Source organism: Heloderma suspectum, chromosome 3 (genome assembly GCF_057233095.1).
Source record: "Heloderma suspectum isolate Gila_16-S chromosome 3, 16-S_ref, whole genome shotgun sequence".
Taxonomy (NCBI): Eukaryota; Metazoa; Chordata; class Lepidosauria; order Squamata; family Helodermatidae; genus Heloderma; species Heloderma suspectum.
Genome location: NC_139460.1, coordinates 292,736,211 through 292,747,827, shown reverse-complemented (window position 1 = coordinate 292,747,827; position 11,617 = coordinate 292,736,211). Strand labels below are relative to the sequence as shown.

At 41.4% G+C, this 11,617-nt stretch overlaps 1 protein-coding gene across 1 annotated transcript in view; it reads right to left on the bottom strand.

Moving 5' to 3' along the window:
• Positions 1-3,169: 3,169 nt before the first annotated feature.
• The window catches only part of MED12L (mediator complex subunit 12L), a 262,912-nt gene continuing 254,464 nt past the window's right edge, over positions 3,170-11,617 (bottom strand). Inside the window, exons 43-44 of the mRNA XM_084847292.1 lie at positions 5,439-5,520; positions 3,170-3,765 (exon numbers count right to left, since the gene is read on the bottom strand). Coding sequence (XP_084703418.1) covers positions 3,713-3,765; positions 5,439-5,520 — 135 coding nt within the window. The 3' untranslated portion in view covers positions 3,170-3,712. The remainder of the gene's footprint in view (positions 3,766-5,438; positions 5,521-11,617) is intronic.

Below are 11,617 nucleotides of genomic sequence, written 5' to 3'. Positions count from 1 at the left end.
CCCAGTGCTAAAGCTAAGATAGCCAGAACCACTCCTGATCTCAGTGAGAGAGGAGGGCAACTCTTATCAAGTCTGTTCCTGCAATGATTCCAAGTGCTGTCAAGCCAGCTGTCTGTGGGAACAATCACGCAGCATGAGCAGCCATTCCTCCAGCTCAAGACATGCTTTGTTCCCAGATTTGGTCTGGAGAAGACAAATGCTTCCAGAGTGGAGTTACTCTTTGCCCTATCACTGAGGCCAAGACAGCCAGAACCTGAGTAGATATGATGCACAAGTAGACAGGAGAGTTTCTTCTACGGTGAAAGATCTACATATGGAAGTCCATCTCTGCTGAAACCAAACTACTTTATTCAATCATGTCTGTAAGCTGTCTTGAATACCTAAATGGTGAAAAGGTATGGTAGAATGCTATTAAAGAATGAGCAGAACCTAAAAGCCCCAACCCACCCAAACTCAGCATAGTCCCCAATCACTACAAGCCAGTCAGAACACAAAACCTTTACCATACTTCCAAATTAGGGTTGGCAGATCTCAAAAGGGAGAAAGTTTCAAAATTGTGGGCAGCTCGGTGTAATCATAATAATTACTCCAGTATAACATTAAAGCAGAATGTTCTGGCATGAGATTTTTAAGGATCTAGAGCAGCCACGACCTGGTACAGATGTTTTAGACTACAACTCCCAGCATTCTTGACCACTTGGAATGCTGGCTGGGGCTGATGGCAATCAAAGTCCAAAACATCTGGAGGGCAGTAGGTGGGAAAGGCTAGTCTAGCATGATCATAGCCTACCCCTGGTCTTTGCAGCCAAGTTCCCAATCTGTAAGAACGAAATAGCTAAAGTATATTAAGTGAAAATTCACCAGCAGCTTAATCCATGTGAAATAAGGGTTCAGCAAACAGATGTAGTTATATATTTAAAAATGGATGAAGCTACTAATTGATGTTTGCCTATTGTTGTGGTTATTTATCAGCTGCTGGGGTCAAACAGGAGAGCTGTTGCTGTCATACTTCCCCAAAAGCGTCCAGAGCCATTTCGATGGCTACTGCAGTAAACAGAATGCTGGACAAGATGGACCTTGGTCTGAACCATCAAGGCAATTTTTATGATCTAATTTAAACTCAGTTTTAAATTAAATGTGCTTGGGCAAAGTTGAGGGAGAGGGAAATGTCCAAAAGTATCAGCAGAATAGCTTTGAACAGCATTACTTAAGGTAGGTTCTTTGGCAACTTGACATAACGACTAAGCCAAGCAATTAAATCAAATTATTCAGGATGGTAAAATCCCAAGACTATAAAAACCTCAAAACTTGGGTGACGAGCAACAAACTGGCTAAAGGACAAATGACACAGAGATTTATTAAAAATCCTACTTTTTGCATATACACTGATGGGATCTGCCAACTTTTGTAACTGGACATTATGTAGCTATTGCTAAACTAGACTATTCTGTCTTTGCTGTGATTGCACACAGTGACTGTCAGCAAAGTAAACCTGCATTAGCAATTTGCTGAGATACCAAATACCTTAAAATAAATTTACAGCTATTAATAATTTGTTAAGGAAACAATACCATTAGGGGGAAAAGTGGTGGCTTCATATTTCAAACGAAAGTAATTTGAGTCTATAATATTATTAAGAAATTTTGAACTATGTTTTCACAAAGTGCAACTAAGTGTTTTCACAGTGTACACAGCAATTCACAAAAGTATTTATTACTGTAAAGATTCTGACATCCTTTTAGGAAGGTAGAAATGAAATGGCCTAGTATTGCAATGCAAATTTAATTCTACATAGTTTGACTAGTTTGCTTGGTAGATATTGTTTTATTCACAGTAAGCTTTACGGTAATCTTATCACAAGGCAAATGAAAAGTTCATACAGGAAAACATGATAAAATAGCCCCAAATATTTTAAAATGCCCTACATGAGTCATATTCCAAATTTGTGCATCTAATTCTAAAAAGATATCACAGAATTCTCAAAATTCACAAAACAGTAGTTGCTTTTTATTATTCTTTACTCGAATATGAGCAAATATCACTTCCACAAGGTTAAAATAGTTTCTATTTTATAGTAATAAATTTGATGAATAATTTACTTGTGCTTTTGCAACAAATTTATAAATACAACTGTATTTACACAACTAAAAATAACCAAGTTTAAACTTTTGAATACCTACCATACAAAATAATGTGTACTATTCCTATGACTAGAAAACTAAGGCTTAGTTCTCACAAACAGTAGATGAGATGGTAAATCTGTACCTGAACCATGCCATTTCAGATTGCAGGTGGGGACTCATGACTGAATGCTCAGCCATACAGAACTAAAGTTCTAGCTAAGCCTCTTCTTTGATTTGCTAGTTGTCTGTGTGTAGTAACTTTTTCCCCCCACGGAAGCATTCTATAATGATATCACTCACCTGCAATCCAATGTGGTACAGTCCAGGTACTGGTATGCCACCTCATCTGCTCTTTGTAAGATCAGATCTGTATGTGTGTGTGCATGTTACAAAGAGCTGATGAGGTGTAAAGCTTGGTGAGGGCTCACATTGCAGAATGCTTCTCATGGGAAAATATATATATTTGACCAACACAGAGAGGCAGTTCTGGTGCTGACGTGCCATGGAAAGAAATAATCCTAAAGCATTTAAAGAAACAAAAAACAGTTATTTCTTCACATTACTGGGAAGCATTTGTACTTTTTCTTTTGAAAACCATTTTCCTGAAATTATTTGAGAATACCCACACAGAGAGAAATAGAAAAAGATCATCTTAACTCCTATTGCATGCTGTGGAAGCCCTAGTAACATATCTCCAACAGGGTTACAGGAAACAATGTGAAAACACATGCGCTTAATAATTCTAGTCTCTAACTACAGGTATAGGCTGCAACCCTGTGCACAACTGGGCGTGCGCAAGTCCCACTGATTTCAGTAGTACTTATGCACAGGTAGTAACCATCGCTGCACAGGACTGTAGCCTGAAATCCACATAAGTGTTTGTGACTTCTCCAGGAGCATCTAACGCTTCTATCTGAGCAAAGTGTGTAGTGATTACTAATTTTGATCCTTCGAAGGTGCTCTTGCCAGGGAAAGGAAAATCCAGCAGGTTTACTATTGTTAAATTATGGCATTTTCATAGAAATGTTATGAATACAGGTAAGGATCCTCCTTCAGAACTTTATTATCACAATGAAAGCGGGGGAGGGGAGGATAAGGAATTTTGAAGACAACCGATTTTATAAAGTGCTTATGAAAACTACAAACATGATCAAAATTAACAAGACTGAAATCAATACACATTTTACAAAAAACTAGTAGGTGGGGAATAGGGGAGCAGGGGGAATACCCTTATGGGAAGAAAAAAAGGAAGTGCTTGTTTAGTCAGTAGTTTGGTCCAGTGCAGTTCTTAAGGACAAAAAAACCCTTTGTTTTCCACAAAAAGAAATTCAGGATTTTAATCCTCTTGAAAAAAAGTGTTAATACCCTAAAAGCACCAAATCCATATATTCTGCAGCAGCAACATTATTCATATAATCCCACATAATCCATATATTTATAATTATTTAAATGCAAAACAAAAAAATCACCTATTTCTTACATATTCACATCAGTTGCAGCACAAAAAATTGGAAAAAATAACTAGTGCATCAAGTTTGTTTCTCCTGTTCTTCAGTGCAAACACTTTGTCTTACTTCCATCTTCCAGGGTCAGAAGTGCGAAGGGTGACCATATGGGTTCACAACTTGTTGTGGCTGGTTACCTGGGAAGAGAAAATGAAGTGCCCCAAAGTTGAATCCTATGCCAAGCTGGTGAAGTCAATGAGGCCTACTTCCGAGTAACTGTGCAAATGACTGTACAAAGAAGCAGGGTGGAATCCCCACTGATTTCAAACACAACTTCCAAGTACACATACTTAACTGATGGCAGATCGTACCCAAGGCAAATATACATATTTCAAAAGATAGGGGATAACTTAATTATAGCTCAGATTTTCTTTTCTTTAACGTTAAGTGCTGCTGTTTAAGATTTAGATTTTGTTAACTTAGAACAAGCGAACAGAATTGTTTTTAAACAGATGACACCACAAACAAAAAATGTCCCCTTTCCACAGTCTGGAGCTTCTAGCTTTACCTGTCCCACCTCAACTTGATAGTGCTTATGGCACCTCCTATCCCACATACCTCCTTCCAAGGTATTCCCCCAGATTTTCTTCCTGGACATCTCCTGCTGGGATCCCATGGCCTGTCCCTTCTCTCCGTAAACTCTTGCCCTGGTGAACCGCTGCTGCTCATACGCAGATGCTTTATAGACCTGCCTTCGCTTGGTGCTGATAAGTTTCTCTGCCAGGCCATTCTACACCTATCTATAGCATCTGCCCTTCCTTTCTCCTACCTCCTCTGCTGTTCATGAGCAGCAAGAGCCAACTCAAAGTCAAGAAGGAAATGTTCCATAGGCAGTTACAACAACATACTACATGAAGCTGCCTTCTACTAGCCCAGAGAATTGGTCTACCTATACAAGTACTGTCTACTCTCCATGGCAGTGGCTCTCCAGTGGGTTGAGGTCCTTCCCCAGGTGGGTCCTTGAGGCACCTTTTTAACTCGAAATGCCAGGGAAGTTGGGACCTTCTGCATGCATAGATGGGGTCTACCGCACAAAAAAAGGTGCCGCCCACTTTCCCTGGTTGTATGGGTTTGTTTGGAATATGAACCTGGGATCTTTCACACCCAAAGCAAGAAACATGTCCCTAAACCATTTATGACATGTTAGCCTGGGGAGCAATCAAGAATTACACACTAATAAGCCTGATTTTACAAACATTTCAGTAGATCATATCTGCCTTGTGTGTGTATGACTAAGTGTTGAGGAGGACAAAATTCATTACTAAGAATAAGATATTAACATTAAAACACCTCTAAGAAACCTGGTAGGTATGGAACCCTGTCAGCATAGCTGCAACCTAATTATGATGAATACAGAGCAGGGTTGCCAAAGATGGAGGTGGGAGAAATTCAGGATGGACTAAAGTGAGTTCAGATTGCAGAATCCGCTGCGCACAATTTCTAACAAACTCTTGATAGTTAGACTGGTTTAAAAAACGTTTGACCAACCATTTGGGTATACTGGGTAAGAGCTGTACAACCAACCTAACTGTACAATCCATGGCAGGTAAGATCCCATACGTAACCTGCCCCTCCCAATCCTACGCACACACACACACACACACACACACACTGTACAACAGTATGCATGCATATCACAATTGTCAGGATACAGGCCTTACTGCTAACAAAACTCTTCTCCTTTAAACCAGAACTGGTTATGTCCAGATTTATTATTTAACAAAAATGAACTGACAGAAAATGTATTCTAAATATGCAAAATTCCAGCTGTAGAGAGACAAAATGCCTTTATCTGGTGCTGCATACTTACTTGACAGCTGTTTTTGGAGTTGTCTGACAAGAGCAGCTGTCTGTTGTTGCTGTTGTGTCTGCTGCAAGCCTTGCCTTGGAAACTGCAATATTCAACAACAGAAGAAATTAGCAAAACATTAACAGCTTCACCTACAATATCTGCAATATATTCTTGCCAGTGAGAATGAAGATGCCACCATGAAAATAATGAGAAAAGAGTCCATTCATTCTGGCCTTCTCCTTGCACACTACATTTGTGACAGTAATCAAACATTTCTCCTCCTCCTCTTGAATTGTATGATCCAAGTGGCTCAGGTTTTGTAGACCAGGCTTCAAATTTTAGCTCAGATTGTTCGGTATTTTACAAAGAATGTCAGTGAAAGTAAAACTGGTTCTTAGAAGGTATTACTACTATGTGGAACAGTTTGGGGGAAGCAGCACATGAGTTAGCAAGAGGAGGAAGCAATGTTTTCATCACTCAAAGTGATGTAATATAAAGAGAGGAGTCAGGACTCATTCACTACTCTGAGAACCCACCTTCACAACTGAATTGTCAGATGAACATATTAGCAAATTTAATGTTAGTTCAAGTCCATTGGCCTTGTCCCTTTCCACTCACTACCACTGCTGCCTCCAGCCAGGTATGCAAGATGTAAGTGATCCAACTTCTTGCCATATCAAGCACACAGCTGCAAGGCTATTAACTATTTTCAGTATGAGGTTGGAGGAGGCAGTAGTGGGTGAACGAAGGAGCTGGCCAGAGGCAAGACTGTTCGGCTTCTTAAATTAGTGTTGTTCAATTCACCAGTGTGCCCTTCTGGCAGTTCTATTGTGAAGCCTTCTTTTTATATTTTATCGGTCTTCACTCTCCTGAGTCTGCCTCCCATTCTCAAGCTGCTTGCCATCTGGAGGAGATGCAGGCACAAAAGGGGAGAATTCTGCCTTCCTTCCATCATGTCTTTCCTTGCTGTTTTCCTAGCTGGGAAAATGAGTCTGGAGAAAGACAGAGGAGAACAGAAAGAAGGGATGCAGAATCTCTCTGCCTCCATCTCCCCACCCCCTTTCCAAGACAGAGATCAACCTTTGTAAACCGCCCAGAGAAGCTATGGGGTGGTGTAGAAATACTACTACTACTACTACAAACAACAACTCAAGAGCAGGGATTTGGCAGCAGGTAGTTGTAGAGGAGATCATTCTCTTCCCTACATGACTCTTCGGAATTCATCACACCCTTCCAGGCAATCTCAAGAACCTAAAAGAGGAGAGAGGGGACTGGCATCTCAGCAGGTGGGGGGAAAAGTATAGGTGCTGCTATGCTATTGTGACACAAAAAACCCTGAATAACAGTTAACAGAGCATTGGACAGAGAGACTGGACTTGAGATGAGTTTGATCAACAGTTTGTATAGATACTCTCGGGGCTGAACTACACATGATGTTATTTTCCATTGCAAAGAGCAGGCATGGGGAGGTGACTGTTCTGATCAGCACTGCAGTGGGGTCAAAGGTTTTAAGCCCCGTTCCATTCAGAGGATCCTCTGCAATCGCTATTTCAGTTTTTTTAGCAGCTAGAGCTGTGCCTCATATTTTCTTGAAAGTTTAGAGGTCTATGTTCTAGACCTGCTAATAATATTTTCCATACATTCAAAAAGCAAATTACAGAGTGCTCCTATGGTCCCTAGACAGCATCTGGGAGGCCATAGGATAGTTCGGACTCCTGGATCTGAGGCTGGAGACAGCGCTTCAACCTCGGATCCAGGAGTCCATGCTCCCCCTCTCAGCTGGTGCAGAGAGAACCATGCCAGCTGACTCTCCGAGGTCACTTTTGCAACCTTGGAGAGGAGGGAAACAGATGGTTCTGTGGGTGGGGAGGGGATTGGGGAAGCAGGGATATGAGCTATCCCTAGCCCTCCCTAACCTCTTCTCCCTCCGCAGAGCCCTAGACAGACAAGCAAAAACGCAGAGCGGAAGAAGCGTGGAGGCGAAGACTGCTTCTGCTGCTCTTCCCGCTTTGCTGCTCCTCCCGCTCTATACAAACATAGCACTATTTCAGGTATAATGTGCAAGGGAATGTTAAAGGGAAAACTCAAACTTGAAGGTTTGAAAATAAAAGTAAGAAGTATAGTAAAAATGGGTTCTCAGATGTAGAATGATTGGTATACAATCTTCCATGCAGATTCATTTGCATGGCCACCTCTGTGATGCAACCCAACTGTGTGGAGAGTGAGGAGCCTTTATCATTAGTATAATGCAGGCTATGGATGCTCTCAATACATGCATTTCACTCACAGGGCATCTCTACATGAGGCTTTTATCATGTGTTCGTGATTGGTCACTCATGGAAGTTTGCAGGTCCTTTAAATGATATTGTCAACCTCCAGGGCCTATCCCATGCTTTATAAACTTTATCTGGGTGTTTTTTTTAATATCAGAGAAAGTCCAGCTTTTTTTTAGTGCTGTTACAGCTGTTATATGTAGTTCTGCAATTCCACTATACCACAGCACCATCTAGTGACTGTATAATAAAACATATAGAACTTGCAGAGAAAGGAAATCCCTGGAAAAAAAACACCTGTAAGCACATGTAAAGGAGCCAAACTTAATCCCGCAAAGAATCCAGAATCAGAAGCCTCAGTAAAGGTGTGGGATAAAACCCTGGTGTAGCGAAGCCCACAGTCACACTGAGCCACATGGACATTTTTATCTCGTTGAGCATTTTTATCTCTGGCTCACTTGAATCTGAAGCACCAGAAGGAAATATGTGGCCCTTGAGGAGATATGTGGATTTTATGATGAAATTCTGACCGGCAAGAATCCTTACGTAAAAGTAACTCACTCTCCTAAAATGCCTCATTTAAAATGACAAAGATATGGGCAAGTTTAAAAACATGCCTAATTACACAGTTACATTATTTTTGTAAAACAAAGCACTTATTACATTATGCTTTCCCAGAAAGACTAAATGAGAACCTGATGCTGCATATTTTGCCTATACAATTGGTGAGGAATTTATTAAAGTAATAGTTTAACAATAACTTTAGGACAGCAGCACAAATTAGATAAGAAGTTCAATCATTGTGAGTAGCCTGTCAAATGTTTTAAAAAGTTATGGCACTGAAAATCCTGACAAATAAATGGAAAAATTCTGTTATGCATCTTTCCCATACGTTACTCCCGGAAGTCTAATATACAGATTTACTTTATCATTCTTGAGAATAAAACATTTATCTTAATATCTTCAGAACTTCTTTTTTGGATGGAGATCAATAGTAATGCTGACATGAGAAGTTAATGGAAAAAATACTATTTTACGGCAGTCCAACAATAATAATTTAGAGCACTTGTCTCAAAACCAGAAGATGCATCTAATGTAGAGTCTTCTAGCTTGTTTTATTGCCCATGTTTAGACAGTTATCATAGAGCGGACATTTCATTAACTTGGAACTGCCTCCACAGACCATTTCTAACATTCTTCCAAAGGAAGGGGGGAAATCCTGGATTTTACTGTCACCACTAAAGTTTAGGGAAATTAATATTAGCGCATCCCAGGACAGTAACGCAACATCCTATTACACAGGAAGGGGTAGGCATCTTGCAGCATTTAGGCATAGCCATGCTGCGGGGGGCAGGGCGGGGCATTGCCAATATATACCTGTCTTTCTTTCGACAGATCTGCGCTAGGACAGGGAATGCAGAGTCAAGGCAGAAAGAGAGGCTTCACTTGCTGATGGGATTCTTCCTGGAGGAGAAGGCTATCAATGGCTACTATTCCTGATGGCTCTATGCTACCTCCAATATCAGTCAGTAGGCCTATGTACACCAGTTGCTGGGGAACATGGGCAGGAGGGTGCTGTTGCACTCATTACTGCTTGTGGGTTTCCCATAGGCAGCTGCTGTGTAAACAGAATGCTGGACAATCCTTGGTCTGATCCAGCATGGCTCTTAGGTTCTAAATATTAGGTAAATATTTTTATTTACAGCATTTAAAAATATAATATGCAGAGGAAGCATCACTGGACAGCTGCCACGGCACCAGGGACCTGGGATGAGACCACTGTCAGTCCCTGACCCACTTGAAGTAACAGCTGCCGCCACCTGTAGTAACATTCTTGTCCCCTTCCCTGGGGAAGGGCTCCCTAGGGATGCCGCCTTGCTTCTTTGTATCTGCGGACACCTTTTCCCACCACAGATAGATGTGCCAGTTTTAATTGTTGTGAACCACGCAGAGAGCTTCAGCTGTTGGGCAGTATAGAAATGTAATAAATAAACAAAAGGGACAGTTTCACACCATGACCTCGTTAGAACAATAGCCAGACATGCAAGTAAGGCTAAAGTTCATGAATTAAGGATTCTGAGATGGAGCTCCAGGGCCTGTCATTTTAAGTCAGAACTTCCTTCATGCCCAAGACTGTGGATGACCAGGGTAATCCGCTTTTGTTAAACTCTGGAGCCAAACATGCCCGCAGAGGCCAGTTGCCTTCCAGGCAGATCTATTTAATTGAAGGCCAAATGTACTGTAAAGAGCTGCAACTGCGTTCACAAAACCTTGGGAGAGACTGCATAAGTATGCCAGACTGTTGACAGATGCATATGAGGTAGGCTGGATTTCAGAGTGGGCCAGCCAGTATCTACTCTCAGAGAACGTAGGAAGTGGTGATCCTGCAGGGCTTCTGATACGAGAACAGTATCAAAGAACTTGAGATCAGGTAAACCAGCCTTCCCCAACCTGGTGCCTTCCAGATGTGTTAGACTGCAACTCCCAGAATCCCCTAGCAGCGATGCTGGCCGGGGAATTCTGGGAGTTGTAGTCTAGCACATCTGGAGGGCGCCAGGTTGGGGAAGGCAGAGTTGGAATACAAGCAGGATCACTTTGTAATTCTACTTATTTCCCTTACCTCTCTTTTTATGCTTAATCTAAGCAGCTGCAATTGATAAGGGCAGTTGGGGATCCAGAATACTCCAGCTTTGTTACAAGTATTTTTCCTAACTGTTAAGACCTAGTTCTGAAATTTCTCATTTTTTAATCTGCTGCAGTGAAAGGGTCAAAGAAGGATTTAGACTAGGGGTAGTTAGGACTGTTGTATATGCACCCAGCCACCTTGCACACCTGTAAAACACAGCCGTATGTTGATAGAACCATCAAAGCAAAGCTCTCAAATACACAATAGAAGAACTGAGATGCAAATGAGAATATAATCTAGCCTTTTAACTCAGGTCAAAATGAGTGATGCCACTGAATTTCATAATTAATCAATTCATTGGTTGAAACTCATCCTTTTGTAATGCTCACCTTTGTAGTAGGTCTGGATCATTATATTATGAATTCGCTATTAAGTTTAGAATTGATTGCGAGCCATGGAGCATGCACAGTGAAGTAGTACACAGATTCTCCCCCGCAAAAAAAATTCAGTTGTCCTACCGCACAGACCCCACCAAAACATACTTGAAGCAGTCTCCTTACTTCAAAACATACACCAAAACATACTTTAGCACCAAAACATACTTGAAGCAGACTCCTTAGCTGTTTCCCTTGTTGCTGCCACTGCAGCTCTAACACCACCACCAGCAGCAGCAGCAGGAGGAGGAGGAGGCCAACAACTCTGCAGAGCCCATCTCCATACCACTGACAGTGAGTAAACATCACATGACATCATCATGCAGGCAGGCCACATGAAAACAATCTGAAAGGGGGCATAATGTGGTCATGCTGCACAACATGATTCCAAACTACCACTCCCAAGATGCACCTTGATATTACGCATGCGCAAAAACTCATATACAGATCAAGAGTTTGTATTAAAGGAGAACTCTCGACCGAGCTCACATGGAAAAATTCATTACTTTCCAAGTAAATGCCAAATTCACTCGGGGTAAGTGAACTGCCCATCACTAGTCAAAATGCAACCCCGCTATAGCGTAGTGACATCAGAAAAATAACCTGCCTGTGGGGTGGGGGCAAAGAGAAGAGACTAGATGGAGCCTCTAGTCTTAAATTCAGCATACAGCCCCCATGGAAGCTTGTTTGCACAAGCTTAGCTTTTGTTTCCTGTCTGCTGATACAATTTTGTTTGCTTGAAAGAACAGATTACCCTCAAGAGGAAACTAAGCCAATATAACAACTGAATGAAAAGTTCCAACCAGAGGTCCTTTGCTTGTATGGCCGACCATGAGGTTGCAAATGAAGATGAAAACCTTGAAG